At 42.8% G+C, this 18,088-nt stretch overlaps 2 protein-coding genes and 1 long non-coding RNA gene across 7 annotated transcripts in view; 1 reads left to right on the top strand and 2 right to left on the bottom strand.

Moving 5' to 3' along the window:
- Positions 1 to 3,585: 3,585 nt before the first annotated feature.
- On the bottom strand, positions 3,586 to 7,691 carry LOC108022161 (beta-galactoside alpha-2,6-sialyltransferase 1). Of its 3 annotated transcripts, XM_044092345.2 has the most exons (7): positions 7,610 to 7,691; positions 6,356 to 6,571; positions 5,732 to 6,292; positions 4,849 to 4,946; positions 4,491 to 4,770; positions 3,937 to 4,034; positions 3,586 to 3,864 (listed from the first exon to the last, which is right to left on the bottom strand). In XM_044092345.2, the coding sequence occupies exons 2-7, from the start codon at positions 6,552 to 6,554 to the stop codon at positions 3,694 to 3,696; spliced, it is 1,407 nt and encodes a 468-aa protein (XP_043948280.1). In that variant the 5' UTR covers positions 6,555 to 6,571; positions 7,610 to 7,691; the 3' UTR covers positions 3,586 to 3,693. The 3 variants fall into 3 exon arrangements, with proteins under 3 accessions (XP_043948280.1, XP_050744220.1, XP_050744219.1); XM_050888263.1 differs by lacking the exons at positions 3,586 to 3,864; positions 3,937 to 4,034; positions 4,491 to 4,770; positions 4,849 to 4,946 and having other exon boundaries at positions 5,665 to 6,292; positions 6,380 to 6,571; XM_050888262.1 differs by lacking the exons at positions 3,586 to 3,864; positions 3,937 to 4,034; positions 4,491 to 4,770; positions 4,849 to 4,946; positions 7,610 to 7,691 and adding an exon at positions 7,227 to 7,400 and having other exon boundaries at positions 5,665 to 6,292.
- LOC127011075 (uncharacterized) lies at positions 4,307 to 5,030 on the top strand. Its single transcript, XR_007764128.1, has 2 exons — positions 4,307 to 4,405; positions 4,486 to 5,030. It is a non-coding gene; the product is annotated as an uncharacterized LOC127011075 (long non-coding RNA).
- Positions 7,692 to 8,986: 1,295 nt separating the features above from the next.
- LOC108022659 (uncharacterized) overlaps positions 8,987 to 18,088 on the bottom strand; it is a 39,233-nt gene continuing 30,131 nt past the window's right edge. For all 3 annotated transcript variants that reach the window (XM_050888255.1, XM_017091725.3, XM_050888254.1), the window contains exons 4-6: positions 14,761 to 15,398; positions 14,157 to 14,314; positions 8,987 to 14,097 (exon numbers count right to left, since the gene is read on the bottom strand). In XM_050888255.1, coding sequence (XP_050744212.1) covers positions 13,085 to 14,097; positions 14,157 to 14,314; positions 14,761 to 15,398 — 1,809 coding nt within the window. In that variant the 3' untranslated portion in view covers positions 8,987 to 13,084. The remainder of the gene's footprint in view (positions 14,098 to 14,156; positions 14,315 to 14,760; positions 15,399 to 18,088) is intronic.

Genomic DNA, 18,088 nt, shown 5'->3' with positions numbered 1-18,088 from the left:
AGCTGTTAGATGCACTACGATGATTCACTTCACTCGGGCGCAGCTTTCTCTCGCTCTCTCCGGCTATTTCACTCTCGAAAGGGGAAAGCTTTCACGCAGCGGAAGCAGAGGCGCGAATTAATTTGCTTAGCACTCGCCAATTAGCCTGGTTGCACGTATACTAGGTGCTTCTAAGATTTGCCTTCCCGCAGCAAGCTGCCGTAACTGCAAGTTCGTTGTGCGTTTTGAGTTATAGACTGAGGCCTGGGGCGCTCCGCTTAGATTCTTTTATATGGCCGGGCGCAAGGCGATCGGATGCGTTCCGCCCCGAGATCCGAGATCCGAGTTCCGAAATGCCAGTCACTCCGAGCTGGGCTTGACGCCAGCGTCCTTCCCTGTCAGCACCCCCTTTCGAGAGCGTCTGTGCGGGATCTTCCTCGTTCGTTGGATAACGGGAAACTTACGCATCGATCCCGGTTTCTTGAATGAGGATGAGTCAGCGGCGCGAGCCTAAGCGATAGTGCCATGTGGATTATGGAGCTGTTGCGTAGCCACTTGGCACTGATTCTTCTGTCTGCAGATCGTCTGAATCATTTGAAATGCAGGCCCTCCCAGACCTTATTCACTCCGCCAAACCTCGCCTTATGCTGTACTTATATTTTGATTTATACGCACTCAAACGTGCTGGAATGCCGTCCTCTCGGCTTCTTCCTCAAACGCCCACCTTTCTCAGGAATTCACCCCTCGGGATGTCTTCTTTTGTATTTCAATTAGGCATTTTGATATGGCTGTCGCACAAGCGAATAAACTAAGGATTTTAGATACAAAAGAGGCATTCAGTGGCAAGCAGGAAGTCTGATTGAGTGATTGTTTGATTAACCGCACTGATTGATGGGGCCATTCCTTTTTGGTATCTCAAAAGAAATCCTTCAAGTGGCTGCTTTGTTCGATTGCTAATATTACATTGGCTCTTCAATTTTATTTGATTCTTTTAAGCCAACAATGGCACTTAATATGGCAGTTTTGTACTTAATATATAATAATGTTTTTTGCATTTAATGTAAAAATATTTTTTTACCTTTATTTGTGAGCAGAGATTTATTGTTTTTATATTATATATTACAAGATAAAGATGCAAAGCTAAAATTTCTCATGAAACCTGAAAATACGATATCATTTTCAAGACGTCCCTGTTACTTTTTTAAGCTCTTATTTAATCCAGACTTTGCCCATATTTTCTTAATAAGCCCTAGCCCTACCTACTATCTAGTATACAGCGTAGTTCTTCAGAATTTATTGTCAAGAACCTGCCCCTCCTTTGCCATACAAAAATGTTCTCCCGCTCTTCAAGTCGCGTACAACTTTGTGGAATCATGAAAGATAAATAAACTTGTCTGGCGTCCTTGACTCCTCGCCGGCTGAGTGTGCCAGCCATCTTTTGTCTGGATCTTGGATGAAACAGCTACGTGTTGTGGTCGCAGGACACACCCAGATGCATCACCCTAGTGCCACAAGCCCGTAACCGTGTCTGGGCTAACCCTTAAACCACAAAAGTGCATAAGTTATGTTTCATATTTTAGGTTTCGGCGCACGACTGACTATCCCGGTGATTCTGGGAAGCCCTCTGAGTAATGCTATCCCCGAAAAATACAATTTAATAAAAACAAAAGCAGACCACAGCCAGCTAAGCAAACGTGCATGCAAATGGAGAAAACAGAAATGTATTTTCTTTAATTTCGGCCCCTGAGTCATCTCCAGTTCCGACGAGCCCTGCACCAAAAATTTCCAAGATAGATGGATGGACGGATAGGCATTTGATTTCAATTAGCACAACATTGAAGTCGGCCCAAAGTGACATTTCAGGGGAGGTTCTGTGGGGCTGGTTGGGGGATCGATCGAAACAGATGTCCATGTCCATGTCACTGCTGACCCTCTCGGGCGGCCGGGGCTGTCATTCAGCAGTCGATAAAAATCCAATAAAAAGCGACAGTTTTTAATTTGCATGCTACATAAAAGTTGGAGCCCAACTAGGAGAGCGATGGGGGAGGAGTTTTCTACAGAGGAAATGAACATGAATTGTCACAAACTCCTAAAAACACAATTGGTTTAGCGGGAAGAGGAGGTTCTCTTGAAAAACTTACTCAAATAGTTAAGAAGTATAAATAATAAATAATAAGACCTTTTAAAACTCGAAATGTTGATATTTACTTAAACTAACGAAATAAATTCTGTAAAATGAAATAAACAAAGGGTGAGATAAAAATATAGTCTGACTTTGTTGTAGAACAATCTACCTAAATAGTTATGGTATAACTCATAACTAGATTATTAATATAATAAAGAAAACGATATGGTGAATTAAAAATATAGTTTACTGAATGATAACAATGAGTATGATTCATCTGAATCTAGTAAAGAGCTGGGTACTTACTGGCACCGGTTCTCGGTATCTCTACTTACATATGTGGGATCCATAGATTGCTTAAAAATATCCTCAAGAACCGCTGAGGAATTATGGTAATAGGCGAATTGCACACGCGCAGTCACAACTTTATGACTTTTAGCTATAAAATTAATAATTTTGTTTTCTGATTTATCAGCATGGCAAACACGTTCACACGAGGGCAACGAACGCGCCTGCGCGCCTCGCTTTCGGCAGAAAAGCAAAACAACAATTTGAAGAGCTTGTAAAAATGCCAGAATATCGGCGACCAGTGGCCAAGTGGCCAATGGCATTTAGCCAATTTTGGGCTGGGGTGCTGCACATTAACCAAAACAAAGAATGGCCCAAAGGCAAACATAAACACGTGAACCACCTGGCTATTTGCATTTGTCAAATAAAAATCTGAAATGGAAATTTAAATCAAAATACGGACTGCACTTCTGTTGTTCTCGACGCGAGTTAGATGAACTTTGTGGCTGGCTTTTGAAATGCAAAAGAGCAAACTCCCCAGAAGTGGAATAATTGAGCAGCAGGTGGCCCAGTGGGTTCAAGAAACCCCTGGCCCTTCTTTGCTTGTTTTATTTTTCGTGCATTTTTATCAAACTTTACATCGGATTTTGCTTTCTTTCGAGATGCCAGACCTCGCCCTTGGCCATAACTTTCGTTTTGTGTCCTGTTCCTGGTTCAATGGAATCTCAATATTTATTTTGGCTATATATTATTTGATTGCGTATACGCAGCGTTTAACTCCAGCGGAAAAAACAAGCAAGAAATCGCCATCATAATAATGCTGACTTTCTGCTGTTCCCTGTTGACTCTTGTCACTTTGGAGTCGCCGCACGTTCGGCCCGCCGCATCACGTATTAATGAGTACTTTCCTTCCCCACCTCGCCCACGCCCACGCCCACACCCTCTGCGAGACCCGAGATCCTTGGGGCTGGAATAATAATAACAATACTTATTGCACTCAGGTTGCCCGTGTAGACAAACAGTTATGGCATTTAATGGCCAAGGAAAACACGAGTCCATGAGGACAGTCATAACTTCTGTTCGGCTTTGTTTCCCCGCAGCCAAGAGAAGCAATCAAAAGGCAACTGAATCCACTTGGGACGCAGACTCCGACTCGGATGCCATCGCCCCAAGTGTACTTCAGTTAATATTCATTGCAAAGTTGAATGGTTTATTGCACTCGATGAAAACCGCTTGATTAAATGCACCTGGATTGTCGCTGGCACTTCCGCCTTCGAGTCGCCTCCGAGCGCAGCTCCATCTCAGTAGCCAAAGAAGTTGAAGCCGCAGAGCAGTTTGTCCGGCCTGCGGATCCGCAGGATGCCCAACTGGAAGACCGACATGTCGTCGTCCTCCGCCATGTTCATGTCCAGGGCCATCAGCTTCTCGGCGGCCAGCGGGTGCCAGGAGCCGAATGTGCAGGCGGAATTCATCTGGGAATGGGCGAGCGAATGGATGAACGGCTGGGTGGAACAAGATGCGGGTTAATTGATTTCAGGACCCACCTCCTTGCTGTAGTAGTGACAGCGGCCATTGAGCCGCGTGGAGGGCACGTACTCCACAAAGTCCACCTGCGGGCAGTGCGGCAGGAGCAGGGCCAATCCTGGCAAGGGATATAAGAGCAATTACCCAAGGGAGCTTGATTTCATCAACCAAAATGTTACTTAAATTAATAAATATTTAATAGTGAAAAGTAATCACTGAAAAATATAAAATTTAACAGGGAAAAGCTACAACCAAAAACCATTGCAAAAAATGAATCATTTTCTTTTAACAATTATTTTCTTACTCTTTATAATAAATGTATAGCATTAAAAATAAGTTCTTATACTTAAACTTAACTTAAAAAGTGAACAAATAATCTTTGAAAATGTTAGTGAAATATAAGGCTATGCTCTATATCACAAATTTTTAAACAGAAAAAGGCTTTCAAATTGACAATCACATAAAGTATAAAATTGTAGTATTGAAAGGGTAAGAAAACGGAAAAAAAATATTCCATAATCCCAAACCAACATATTTTTCTGCTCTGTACTCCAATGTAATTGGCAAAGCTCACCTATGAAACCGGAACTGGGTGGATTCCTGCTTATCGGCCTGTTTCCGGCGAACATTTGCAGGCTCTGCCACAGCCGCCACACGGAGTGCGGATCGATGAGGAAGGCCCTGGACTTGGGATACCGCCGCCGGTATATCTCGTAGTTGGTGAACAGATCGTAGTCCGCGCTGGTCAGCCAGTCCTCCAGGGTGCCATTGTACTTGCCCGGATCCCAGGCGGCAATCGTGACGTTCCGGAAGATGGGGGCATGGGTGAAGTCGAACTCGGGCTTGGTGACCACCTGCGGAGAGGGCGGAAAGTGGGAATGGGAGCGGAAAATGCAACTGCAATCGAAAGTGCGGAACTGCGTTCGGCCTACTTGCGAATTCACCACACGAATTGTGGTCTTGCTGCCCACATCCACCTCGTGTCCTTGCGTGGGCGCATGATTGAATCGCATCACAATGTCGTGCGTGTCTGGGAGCAGGGCGGTGCATTCGCACATAAAGCCGGGGAAATAAACAGAAAATAAACAGAATTAGAGTAGACGGGTAAATCAAATTGTTCATACGTCGTCGAGCGGCCTCTTCCGACTAATTGTGCATGCAGGTGGCTGACCGCCTCCACTGCAGTTTAACAGATGCAAATCGTACTTTGTTTATGCAATTTGTAGTTGCGTTATGTTCAACGTGAAAATATAAACAAATTACAATATATTTAAACACAGTAATTGATACATTGGCACACAGTATTGAAAGTATTGATAGTTTTGTATAACTCATATATACATTATTAATTTACTTTACTACTAATTATTTATATTAAATTAAATTATTTATTTACATAGGAACTAATTAAATTTAATTTTAATATATTTTATTATAGGCAATCGACCTGTCAACAAAATAACTCGGTTTTTAAAATCACTTACAGAAGCACCTAAGAGTATGCAGCACTATCAAACGCATTTTGATTTTCAACTCTGGGTATTTTTGAAAAAATGAGTTTATTAGTCAAACCATGTACACAAAATAAATACAATTAAAAGGATTTGTGAAAAACCAAAGAATTCTTCATGAAATACGATGTTTTTTATCACTGCATATTTTTAGACACCTTTTAGGTGAATTTATCACTGATTATTTTCCGACAGGTGAATGCAAATCCTAATAATTTTTGAGTCACAAATGTATTGCAGATACAATGAATGTAATTTTAAGAAATCCATAAAATATTTGGCACTGCCTTCGTAGTTTGCTCACCTATAAACCGACCCAGCTTGGAGCCTGCCAGGGAGCCAGCGCTGGAGACGATCGCGCAGGTCTTGATGTCCTTGACGTTGCGGAAGAGCTTCTGGCGCGGGAAGAGGCGGCCGAACGGCAGCTTGTTGAAGGGCTCATCCTTGCGCCGCAGGACCCGCACGCCCGCCTCCATGACCAGGCAGGTGGACGGGTAGTACTGCTCCTCGAAGCTGTCCCCGAACACCGGCTTGTAGTCCACGTTGTAGTGGTTGGCCTGCGACTCGTTGACCGACTCCATCATGGCCTTCTCGAAGGTCTGGACGATGCGCTGGCGGAACTGCTGGGTCTTGTTGTGGCACAGCTCCGAGTGCTTGTCGTGGCAGAGGTACAGCTTGGGACTGAGCGTGAGCTTGGTGTTCTTGGAGACCTTCAGCCGCGGATGGGGCGCCAGCTTGGAGGAGTTGACGGCCGGATTCTCGCGACTCTCCACGATGAACTTCTCGTTGGGGTTCCAGCGTACGTGAAATACACTGCGAGGGATGCGATTGTGTCTGCGAATTGTTGTCCCATTATGAGTACCTCCTGCGGAAAGTGAATTTTCATTTTCCCAATCAGTCTGCGCAAAACACTTTCCACGTCCCTTACTTCTGTGGGGCCGTTCATACGCACCGTTGCCCGCTTCCCCAGCCAGTTGCGAACTCACCACGCCGGGTTCGCGTCTCCGCTGAGCTTTCGCATCGCGGATGGGCTCGCTTTGAATGATTAATGCGGCGCACACGACGATAATGAGGCCGGTGAGGAGGGCCTGACTTTGACCCGGCAATGCGCGTGTCACTTGCCTCATTCTGAGCTCATAGTACGCTATTCGAACGGGGGCTTAATTAATATTTAAATGAGGTGAAGATGCTGGCAAACAGACGGCAGTCAGCCAGAAAAGAAATGGCGCGGAATCGTAAAGGTTTGCATAGTGAAAACAAGAGTCTAGCAAGAACACACAAGAATACAAAGCCCCTATAAAATAGCTCAATTAATTTTACCACACACTCCTTATATACCATTTGACCATGGATTACAAAACTAAAAAAAGATCATTTTTATTTTGAAACAAAATGTTCTTAAAGTTTAAATACATAGTTCCGCTAGCCTTTTAAGCTAGGGACCAAAAGAGTGCCTCTGTAGACACTAGAGTCTTAAAACCGGCGATAAAGGTGCCTAAAAGTAGGCAGTAAAATAATCAACTTTAGTTTGAATATATTGTTGCATACTCTTTGACACAATTTTTTTTGAGGAGAGTGAAAGCTATTATTATTTGGTATTTAGAAGGCAAACACACACACATATAACAATTAAAAAAAATTGTAGAAAACACAACAAATCTCTAAAAGTTAAGCCACAAAAGAAATCGAGTAAATGAGAAACGCTTTTGAAAAATAACCCACATTATCCGCCTGCAATGGTTGCCAAACTACTTTGGCCTCTAGCGCCATTTCGCAAACGTTCAAAATGCTACGACTACCAGTAATTGAATTTCCAATTATCGAGAAATTCCCAACTCATTTGGCCTGTCGGTGTCAATTAGCATTGACCTTTTTCCACTCGCGTTTGGGCCTGAGTAGAAATCCGTGTTGCTGTCAGTGGGCATAAAGTTTTCATGCGAAATAAATGATTCCGGACATATTCGCAATTACAGTTCCATTTTCCATTCTGTTTTTTCAGCTGAGCTGGCGCCAAAAAGTATGCAAAAATAACCGCAAGTGGGCTAGGGTAAACAAAAAAAATACGCAAAATGACCGTTGACTTTGTCGCACAACTCGTTAACGCTGGGCAAATATTTAGCCCCACAAACACACATTTCCATTTCCATTGCCATTTTCATTTCAACGGCGGACAAACACGTACCAAAAGTGCGTTCACACGCAGCCCGCAGAAAACTCGCGCTAAAGAGCCGGATAAGCGAAGGAGAATTTCCCGGCGTCCGACTTTCCCTTTCGCCAGCCGAAACGTATCTGAAAAGTCGGCAAAGCGGCGGCACAGTTCCCAGGACGAAAGCGAGCCGAAGGATTCGGATTCGGATTGAGATTCGGATGCGGAGGATCCAACTTCGGCATCCCGACCGCCCTCGTCCTCTCGTCCTTCGGCCCTCTGCCGCGTGCTCCCTTCTAATTAGAGTGTTTGCTGTTGCGGCTGCCTGCTGATGTTGCCGCTGTTACTACCGCTAAGCACCTGCGTTGAGCGGGCTCGAAAAGTGAAAGTTACACAAGTTATATAATACAATGTCGACGGAAAACCCCATCCCTCACCCTCCCCTCCCTGAACAATTCCAGAAGCACTTTAAACGCAAGTGCGTGCGAGATTTCAGAACATGCCATTTGCCACCGTTCGCTGGTTTCACAACTTGATTGCCGGCACTTTGCCGGTTAGCTGCTTCGGGGAAATCAAGATTTTCAAGCAGGGCTCCCCGGACATGCATACTTTCCATTCGAATCGTACAACTAGAGTGTGTAAATTAAATGGGTTCTTTTGGCTCAAATAGTTATAATCGATTCTTTACTGAGCTCCCTTTCTTCTTAGTCCCTAGAGCCCTCTAGAGTGCCTACAAAATTTGTTGGAATTTGAAATTTCTTCGAATTGCGTCTAAAAGTATGCAAGAATATATAAATGTTAAAGTTTCTTTGCTTCATATCCTTACTGAGCTACATTTCTTCTTAGTCCATAAAAAGCTCTTGAACCCGTAGAAACAAGAAATTTAGCAAAGTGTTGACTAAAGAAAGCAAAAAATAAATAAAATTATAACTAGTTGATGACCTGTAATAAATAAATGACCTGTCTAAAAGTATGCAATAATATATTCAAAAGTTTCTTTTTTACTGCCTACTTTAAGGCACCTTTAACACTAGTGCCTTTAAAAAGGTCAACGTAATAAATATAAAATTCTCATCACAGCGGAACTATGTGGTTAAGGGATTTAAACATGGTTTAGGATACATACTGACATTAATTTTTCTAGTCCTTTATCGTCAGATTATTTTTTTACTTAAGATACAACCATTCACATCCGTTATCGACATTTCTCTGGTGCCTCCATTTCTCCCGAGAGCTCCTAATTATTTTGTTTGTTGGGGGTTTTCCCCGACCCTTAATCCGCTTTCTGCCGAGCGAAACCCGCGGGAATTGACACGTGTCAGTGAGGACTGCTCGATGGACCCGGAACCCGTGACCTGTGACCCGGGATCCTAAGCTCCACTTCCACTCCATCCCAGTAGGAAGTCAAAGACGTTTTCTCGTATATATATATATTTGTTTTGTTTTTTTTGTTTGCTTTTTCGGTTTGAACAATAATTATTATTTTTGTAATCATTTATTATTCATCGTCATAATCATAATAATTTTTCTATACAAATACATTCAATAACAACAATTTATTTTTTATTATTTTCGATTTTTTCCGTTTTGTATTACGTTTACGTCATTGTTTAATTATTTTACAATTACCATAATTATGCCAGTTGCCATTATTATTAGATAGTATTACTATGTTCCTTCTCCGTCCACATTGGAAATCATTTTCATTACTTTAGATAGTTTGGCTGGGGGAATTTACTTTCATTTCGTTTTTAGACTTTAGCTTAAGGACTATGAAATTTCGTTTTTCCGTGTTCTATTTTTGGATTTTTCATTGTTTTTTTTATAATTTGTTGATTTTTCTATGTTTTCTTTATCCTTACATTTTGTTTTTTCCTTTTAATAACAAGTACAGAAGATTTCAGTTTAGTTTTTTAAAGTTTTTAGCTGTCTCAAGTGGGATTTTAGATTTAGATTTTACGTTTCTTTATCAGTTTTCACTAAATTACTGTCATTTGGGAGGGGCTTGTCATTGTGGGGGTTCGATTTTCACTATGCAAACGTTTCATTCGGGAAATACTATGGTTAGAGTATTCAATTTTATGGAGACTTTTTGTTTTGCTCGCTAGCTGTGTGGCTTTCCATTAAATTAGTCTATGTTTTCATTTAATTAAATTAAATTTTACTTGACGCTATGAATTTCGTTTTCGTTTATATTAATTGGTTTTCATTTACTCGCCTTTGCTCGGGTTTTCTGTGCATGCTTGCATGATATCAAATACAACACATTTTAACGCTTCCTTTGTTTTTATATATTTTTTGTCACTTTTGTCCTGGCACACAATTATGTAATTTCATTTGGCCTAAAAAGAATTTCGTGTCTCCAATTTTGTTTCGGTTTTTAAAAATCTCTTTTTTTTACATATTTTAAATAGTTTTTTTCTTTTTTGGTTTTTGTAAAAAATAATTGCTAGCGTACGCTGCAGCGGAGTTTCGTGTTTGGTTTTCGGTTTTTGCTTGTTGGTTTTCGATTTTCGTTTTTGTTTGTGTGGCAGCGGCTAATCAATTACAAAAATTATTGTATAATTCGTGCTAATTGGTTATTGATTCGGATTTGGATTTGAATTTCAATTTGTATCGACTGTGTGATTGTGTGTCTGTGGATCGCATGAGATGGCTTCGCTGCGATGTGTCTACTGTGGAGTACGATGGATTAGATCTGGTGCTGTGACTTTACCCACGTTACGTACACAATTCAACTAGTTTCGCTATGCACAAGGGAAATCGCCTGGGAAATCCTGGAACGAACAAGATCCTCGTTCTCCGGTGCCTAAAATTTATTTCGTACATACGCTAATGCCCGGGATCGGATCGGACTTCGAGTTGGATTTGGGGATCGATTTGCCAACGATGTGCGAACCCAATCCTCCTAAACGATGCCGATGCGCGGGCCTACTCCAGTGTCCTTCTCTATTTATTGTTTACATTTAAATAAATTAACATTTAATTTATTATTATTTAGGCATCTATTCATGTTAACTATATTATATATATCAAAAAGTTTTACAAAAGTACACAATAATTCATAACAATTTGCATTCTATATGCGCGCAATTTGTGCCAGCGGCTGACTCTGCTCTGTTCCTTAGCTGCTTTGTTTCTGTTTCCGTTTCCGTTACCATTGCCACTTCGTTTCCGCTTCCGTGCCGCCATTGAAATGTTTGATAACGGTGTCGTTCCGCCTTTCTCCTACGCTCCTACTTTCACGCTCCTTGTTTTTTGTTTGCTTAGAAAAGGTTACGCATTCGCCCCAATAAGTGAAAAGTATTGGCCACCTCAACTCATATACACTCGCTATATGTTACGGAAAGAGTTTCGCATATGACCGCAATTGGGGGAAACTTTGGTTGGGAATCATAAGAGCGAGAAGTAGAATATATACTTAGATGGATCGTTCTGGTGATAGGACTGTGCAGATGGAGGCGAGGCGAATTGCTCATACGTATTCTGTATTTACAAAGATCTATTGATATATGGGGGGCTAACCAGAGAGAAATGGAGGGTTCGTAATGAAGGCTCGATAAATCGTTTACTTTACTACTACGACATCTAACAAAATCCGTACCATCCTGCTATCCTGCTATCCTAACTCCTCCTAAAGTAATTTCGTCAGTTTTTGGTAATGCAAAATGTCGTGGAAATTCATGCTGGAAACGTTCCGATTTAGCAACGGAAGAGCATTCCTAATAGACTTAAATCCTGGTAACTCCGACACTGCCAGCAGTGGGTTAAACCGTTCGATAGTAGGCCTCAGAGAGGAAGATCGAAAAGAACACCTTTCCGGAAGCATAGAACATAGGTGGTCAAGGAAGTGGTGAAAGAAGGTGTTCGGAAGCGATTGGGTGGGGGAAACTAACTGTAACTGAACCGTTAGGAGTGCTCAAAGAAGCTGTCTTCCTATATCTGTGAGAGTGTTTCGGGCGAGTGTGCTCTATCAGAGGGTTCTCTCAAATTGTTTAGTTCTTACCTTAGTAGTTAATTAGTTAATACCAAATACGACTAATTATTTCAATATTTCTTAATTGTTTACGTGTTTTGTTTTCGCCGTTAGGGGTTCGGGGTTTCTCGTTTGGTTTTGGTTTTCGGTTTTTCGTTTTTGTTTTCTCATAGTTTTCATTTTACGCTGCAAGTTATGTACGATAAGTTGTTAAGACAATATATATTATATAAATATATATATTTCATATATATAATTAATATATATACGCTACATAGAGTTCACTTTATTACAAAAAGTATTATTATTCATTGTTAGTATTTATATAGTAGGTATATTGTTGTTGTTTCTGTTTCGGTTTCGGTTTCTGCCTCCCTATCTTATTTAGCGGCTTACGTTGCACATTTTTGACTACATCTATCGTTCATACACGCATACTCGAATGTATGTCCTATGTGGCGCATGGTTCTATATGCCGGTAATGCTTCCGTTTCCGCTTCTGCGTTTTACCCGATTCAGAACTCAGATTCGCTATGTCGGTCGATGAATCTTAAAGATACGTTTTTACTGTGCGCTTTACATACTCTTCTCTTTTCATTTTGGCTCTTTTGTTTTTTCTGGGATTATACAAATGTTTACGCTTCCCCTTACTCTTCTTTAAACTAAATAAAGACATTTTTAGACACTTTTGCGGCTTCTTTTGGTTTTCCATTCCCGTAATTGTTTCAATTGTTAATTAAATCGCTCCCACCTTGACTATGGTATACAGCATGTATACCGGTTTAAACTAAGTTAAGTAAAGTTCACGTTTCGCTTTTTCTTTGAAAGGTGGTTGATACGCGGCCTATACGATGTTTCGACTGAAATGGTGTCTTAGGTTTCCGCGTCTTTTTCTCTAATCGCCGTTGCCGTCTTCAAATTGTTAGTCTAGTAAATTTGGATTTTTCTTTTCGCGTCTTTTGTTTTTTATAGCTAACCTAAACTTTTCGTATTTTTGTTCGCCAGTAATTAAATTAATAACTATTTATATTCTTCGTCGGTATCCCCTTTTATATTTTAGTTGTATGCGTTTTGTTAAATGTTCTTCTTTTTTGTTTCCTTTTATACTTCCGTTATCGTTTATCTAAAAAACCTATTCTTGTGGCAGTTGCTTTTTGTTTAATTAAATATTCATATTCTTTGTTCTAGTTGTAATAAAATATGCTATTTTGGTTTTGTTTCAATAGAGATTTATAATTAATTCATGCTTGTTTTTATTTCGTTTGAAAGAGGACCATAAATATTTAAGTGGTTTCTGTTTTCCGTTTCGTTTAATTCGTAATCCATGGATCTGGTGTGTGTTGTGTGTGGTGTTGTGTTGTGTGTGTCTCTTGTTTGACCTTTGCCACATCTACAATGCATCGATTCTGATTTAGCTATTATTAGTATTTGGTATATCGCCTGTCCACTAGGGGAGTTTTCACGGAAGTGCTTCCTAATCCCTTCCTTATCCCTTCCACATCCCTTTCTTATCCCTTCCTTATCCTCCGCAGGCACTATAAGGCGCCGCTGCTGAGGCAGCGCCACCATCTCCGCCACCAATCGTTGATGTTGTAGTTGTAGTAGTAGAAGTAGCGATAGTTCCTAGTCCTAATGCACCCAGCCCCCACGGGACTCCACTGGAGCCCGCTGGTGGAGTCCTTAAAGCTAGTGGAGCCACTCCGACAGGGCCTGCGCTGACCTTTGAACTTACTCCGGCTACTGAAGTATCGCACTTTGCTGCAGGTCAGCCGGTAAGTGTGCCAGGAGGTGGGCCACAGCCAGGGTCTGGAGGGCACTGGCTGGCTATCCTGAGATGCCACCTTCCTCTCCCTGGTGGCCGTCGTCCTCGGAGTCCGCCTGCTCTTGACCAGCTCCTGCTCGTGGCAGCTGGCCTCGCAGGTCACCGCGGCCTGGCGACTGCGACTCCGGTGCCCCCCACATCCGCCACATCCTCCTCCGCCGCCGCTCCACTGGCAGCTCCACCGCTGCCGGGCCGCTCCACAGCTGCTGAGCAGGCCGAGCAGGGCGCTCAGCCAGACCAGCAGCTGCGTGGGCGCCTTGGCCACCGAGCCGTCCGTCCCAGAGGCGTAGTACGGAATGGTGCAGCGCGTCGTGGCCGGGGGCACGACGGCACAGTTGCCGGAGAGCGACGCCTTCGGCATCTCGCCCTCCTCGTCGTAGTAGAAGACCTCCTCGTGGCGGGCGTAGTACGGCAGGCGTTCGAGTAGCGTCTCCACGGCATCCGGATCGCCGCCGGACTGACTCACGTTCCGCAGGGCCAGAGCCACGCTCTTGGCCCGGGCATGCTCGCCGGGATGGGAGCTCAGCGAGAGCGTGATGTTGTGCACCCGGCGGGTGGAGGCGTTGCCCGCGGCAGAGCCCTCCTCCTCCTGCGTCCTCGGCAGGCTGAACTCCTGGCAGACAGTGCAGATCCCCGAGGCGGGTCCGTTGCAGTAGCTGTAGCAGCAATCGTTGGGCCCGTAGCTCGACTTCTCCAGCTGCGCCCCTGTCTCGGGTATGTTTTGATCTGGAGGGGATTCGGTTAGGGAAAACTTCCGTATGTGATATAGCCAGCAGATTACTCACCTAGGCAGAGAAATGTCGGCTCGCCGGCATATTGGGTGGGCAGCGCGGGCGCGCGATCGGCGGGCAGCAGGTAGGGGCACTTTTGTTCCACGGTTTGGCAGACGCTCAGGCACGGCCGGATCCGTCGGCGCTTACGGAACTCTGTCTTGCGTGTTGATCTGAGGGAGGTGAATAGAATAGGCATTAATAGGGCTCTAGTTAGGATAGGATAGGATAAAACACTACTCGTTTATTGTATTTTAAAGAGATTTACATCCTTCTGGTTTTTATTCTCATCAACATTTCAATAAGTACTATGGAGAATCATGAGTTAAGGGTAGTCTTAGTAGTTTTGTTATAAAATGAATACAGATAAAATGAATATTACTCTTATATTTCAAGACTCTTAAAATCAGAACACTTTGGAATGCATTAAATTAATTACATCATATATGGTATATTAAACATCATATATGGTATATTAAATATAACTAACCATTAACCATTATGATATACAATTTGGCAAGGTTCTTTCTTTTCATTTCATTTTAATTTTAAGATAGTGTATCTTACTAAGAATTCGATAAAGCAATTTTTATATCTACAGCCCAAGTATCTCACTCACCTCTTTTGTAGTTTTGATATCACTGGATCCGTGGCTCTGGGATCCGAATTATTGGCAGTCGATATGAAATTATTGGATTGTTGTTCGGCCTCAGCCTGCGTATCCCTATCCGTCTCCCTGTTCCTGTCCCTGCTCCTCTCCCGCTGTCTGTCCGCGTCCTCGGAGTCCGCCTCGGCTGCTGCTCCTGCTCCAGGCTCGTCATCTGGCAGGACCTCCACTTCGGCTCCGGGCCGGGGCTTAGACAGGCCAACAACATCGAAGAATGTCTGAGCCAGGTCCCTGCCCATCGCCTCCTCCACGCTGCGGTCAATGTCCTTGCTGTTGCTGGCTTTCGAGTTCGCATTAGAGTTGGAGTTGGAGTTTGGGCTCTCGTTCGCCTTCGCAGTCGCAGTCGAGCTCTTGTCATGCTTCTGATTAATCTGACGCTCGTTCATGTTATTGCCGTTATTTGATTTATTGTTATTGCTGATTAATTTCAGAGATTTATGCTTGATTCCGTCCGCCGTTTCTGCACCTCTCGCCGAACGTTTGCTCTTGCCGTGACCTCCCTGGCCGTCGTCCTTTGGCTTCGGCGACACGTCCTTTGGCTCGGCGAAATACGGCACTAGTGTACTGCAGACCCAGCGACGATATGCTTCCTGCAAAACAAAGCGAACGAAAAGGCTCATCAATTATACAGGTCCCTGGGCCACATTTAAATTATTCCTATCGAAATGGGCTCGCTTTTGTGTTGTGAAAGTTTAATTGAAATCATTGAATTAAGGCTCAGTTAGGGGGCTGCCATATATAACATCTGAATTCGCAAGAGATGATGAGGTTTATATGATTTAAGGAATCTGTACTGATTTCAACTTGGTTATTAATGGTATCCGCTCAGATATGTTTGGCATTTCAATGGAAAAGGACACAATGTCATTTCAAATATGGAATTTAGGTCTCTTTGAGCTCAAAAAAAAAAGCAATCGATTGGAATTTGTAACTTCTGCAACAATTTATGCAAAGGAACCTGATGAAAAATTTGGACAAAAATTGTTTTTTGTGAAAAAAAAAATCAGAGAAATATGGGAATTGGTCAGTAAGGGGCATCAGCTGTCGAAAACAGTTGGTCAAACGACTTTCCGATTTAGTTTCACTGATATGCGTGTTTTTATAAAAATCTGCTGGGTCAATTGCATACCCAGTGTTTTAAAAGGGCGCACAAAGCGCTGTGTATTTATACTCTGCTTTTATATAAACAGTTATGGAAATTCGTCCATTCAGCTCTACGCAAATCCAACTTCGAATGGTTGAATTCGCCATGGACTGCACACTCCACATATTAATTTTGAATCCATCCAGCAGCCATCCATCTGTCTAACCATCCGCTTTCCCTGCACTTCCCTCCGCTTTCCACCGACAGCTTTTTCATTTGGCAGCCAATTTGTTGGAAGGTAGGGAAAATATTTTTGCTTATTCTTTACTGCTGTTGATTTTTGCTGTTTGCTATTTGTTGCCGGTGCGCTCTTGTTGTGATTTTCTATTCTGTCAGAACTATTGCAGTAGTTTTTTGGAATTTTCCGCCCCAACCCTTCGCTTTTCGCCCCCAACACACCCCCATAACTGTTGGTCAAAGGCAAATACCAAACAAACAACTCCTCGCAGGCCTGCAGAGAAATTTGGTTCAGGTGAAATTTTTGCTATTTGCCAGCATTTCTGTGGCTATCAATGTGTCTGCACAGCCATTACATTTGCCTGCAAGGACGACAGAGGCAGAGGTATTTCAGTTTTCACAGCAGGATTCAAAGGGGGGGTGGAATAAAAGTCATTGGATTTTATACCCATTACTAGTGGAGCAAAAGAGTGTATTAAATCTGTCGGAAAGTATGTAACTGGTTTCCAAATCCACCTGCGTAAATTTATGTAATATTTTGCAAAACTCTAAATGACGTGTTGTTCTGATTCTCAAAACCCCTCAATATGTCAAAAATTGTTTAATTCGGACTAGTCATTAAAAAGTTATAAGCAAATAATATGTGCCATCATGAAAAAAGCCGAGGTGTTGCATGCATATCTCCATCTCCCTCGCACTACCTTTAGCTGGGTAATAGAGTATCTTATAGTCGGGCCATCGACTATATCGTTTTCTTGTTACTTATGCATATATACACATTCATACTGAAGATGGTATGTGGTAAATGGTGACTGGTGGACAGGCAAAGGAGCAGAAAATCTGCTCAATATTTATCCACATTCCTGATTGCCCCGGGCTAAAGTGCAGCCAAAGTGCATTGATTGTCTAAATCAATTATCGAATTCGAAATCGCCATCGTTTGCGTGTTCGTGTGCATGGAACAAAGCACTTCTGGGCAAAGGCCGAGTGCAAACACAGCAGAGCACGGCTAAGCACTAATTGAATTAACATCTACCCCCCCTCATTTCGGCTCTAATATTACCCACCCATGATAACCGCAAAAGCGTGCACCGCATTCATAAATCACGCATACGCACTGCTGCCCTGCGGCCGACTGCAGCTGGCAAGGCTAATTGTTTGTGTTTGCCGCCGCTGTCACTGCGGGCCATGGTGTTTGCGGCCAGAAAAACCTAAAATTATCCCACCGCAGCAGCGTGTGGCATTATCTGAGGTGGCCAGACTGGTTTTAAGCCCCGAAAAGTACTTATTTTTTCTAATTCGGTAAAGGAGTTAAATGTTTAATCGTCCGCGGGAGAACGCGCTTTCACCAATCAAGCGGAATTGCCAAAACAGTGGTGAGTGGTGAGTAGTTCATCAAGAACTACACTCATTTGGCTTTGGCCATGAAAGACAACGACCCCATAAACCCAGCGAGTGTCTGGTATTAAACCACAAACGCTCGTTTGCAAATAAATATACCCACGAATGTGTACACTGCCAAAAAAGGCTTCATGGTCTTGACAGAACACTTTCAAAAATATTCTAACTTCCAAATATAACACACCTACATTTTATTTATAAAACTAACATCTCAATTTAATGAAAAATATATTTTATATCAGAATAAAATGATGTGGCACGAAAAAAACATATTCGAGTGTACAATATAGTCCATTAATTTAATTTTCCCTGTGCACCTATATCAAGATATGAGGACTGCTGTTGCTAAGGCAACTTTGGGGTCTTTTGGCCTGCGTGGGCGGGCTCGTCATCGCATCTTCGCCCTCCCCCGCTCGCTAAATTATTATTTAATTACAAAAAAGTATTTCCCATTAATAGGACACCGTCGTGGAGTGTTCTCCGCCGCGAAACCGTCGTGGCAGCCGAGCCGTGTGGCACGTGGAGGATAACCTGAGCCCGACCTGTCCCAGTCCTTGT

Source organism: Drosophila biarmipes, chromosome 2R, assembly GCF_025231255.1.
Source record: "Drosophila biarmipes strain raj3 chromosome 2R, RU_DBia_V1.1, whole genome shotgun sequence".
Lineage (NCBI taxonomy): Eukaryota > Metazoa > Arthropoda > Insecta > Diptera > Drosophilidae > Drosophila > Drosophila biarmipes.
The sequence above is the reverse complement of the archived record's forward strand: the minus strand, read 5'-3'. Positions and strand labels throughout refer to the sequence as shown.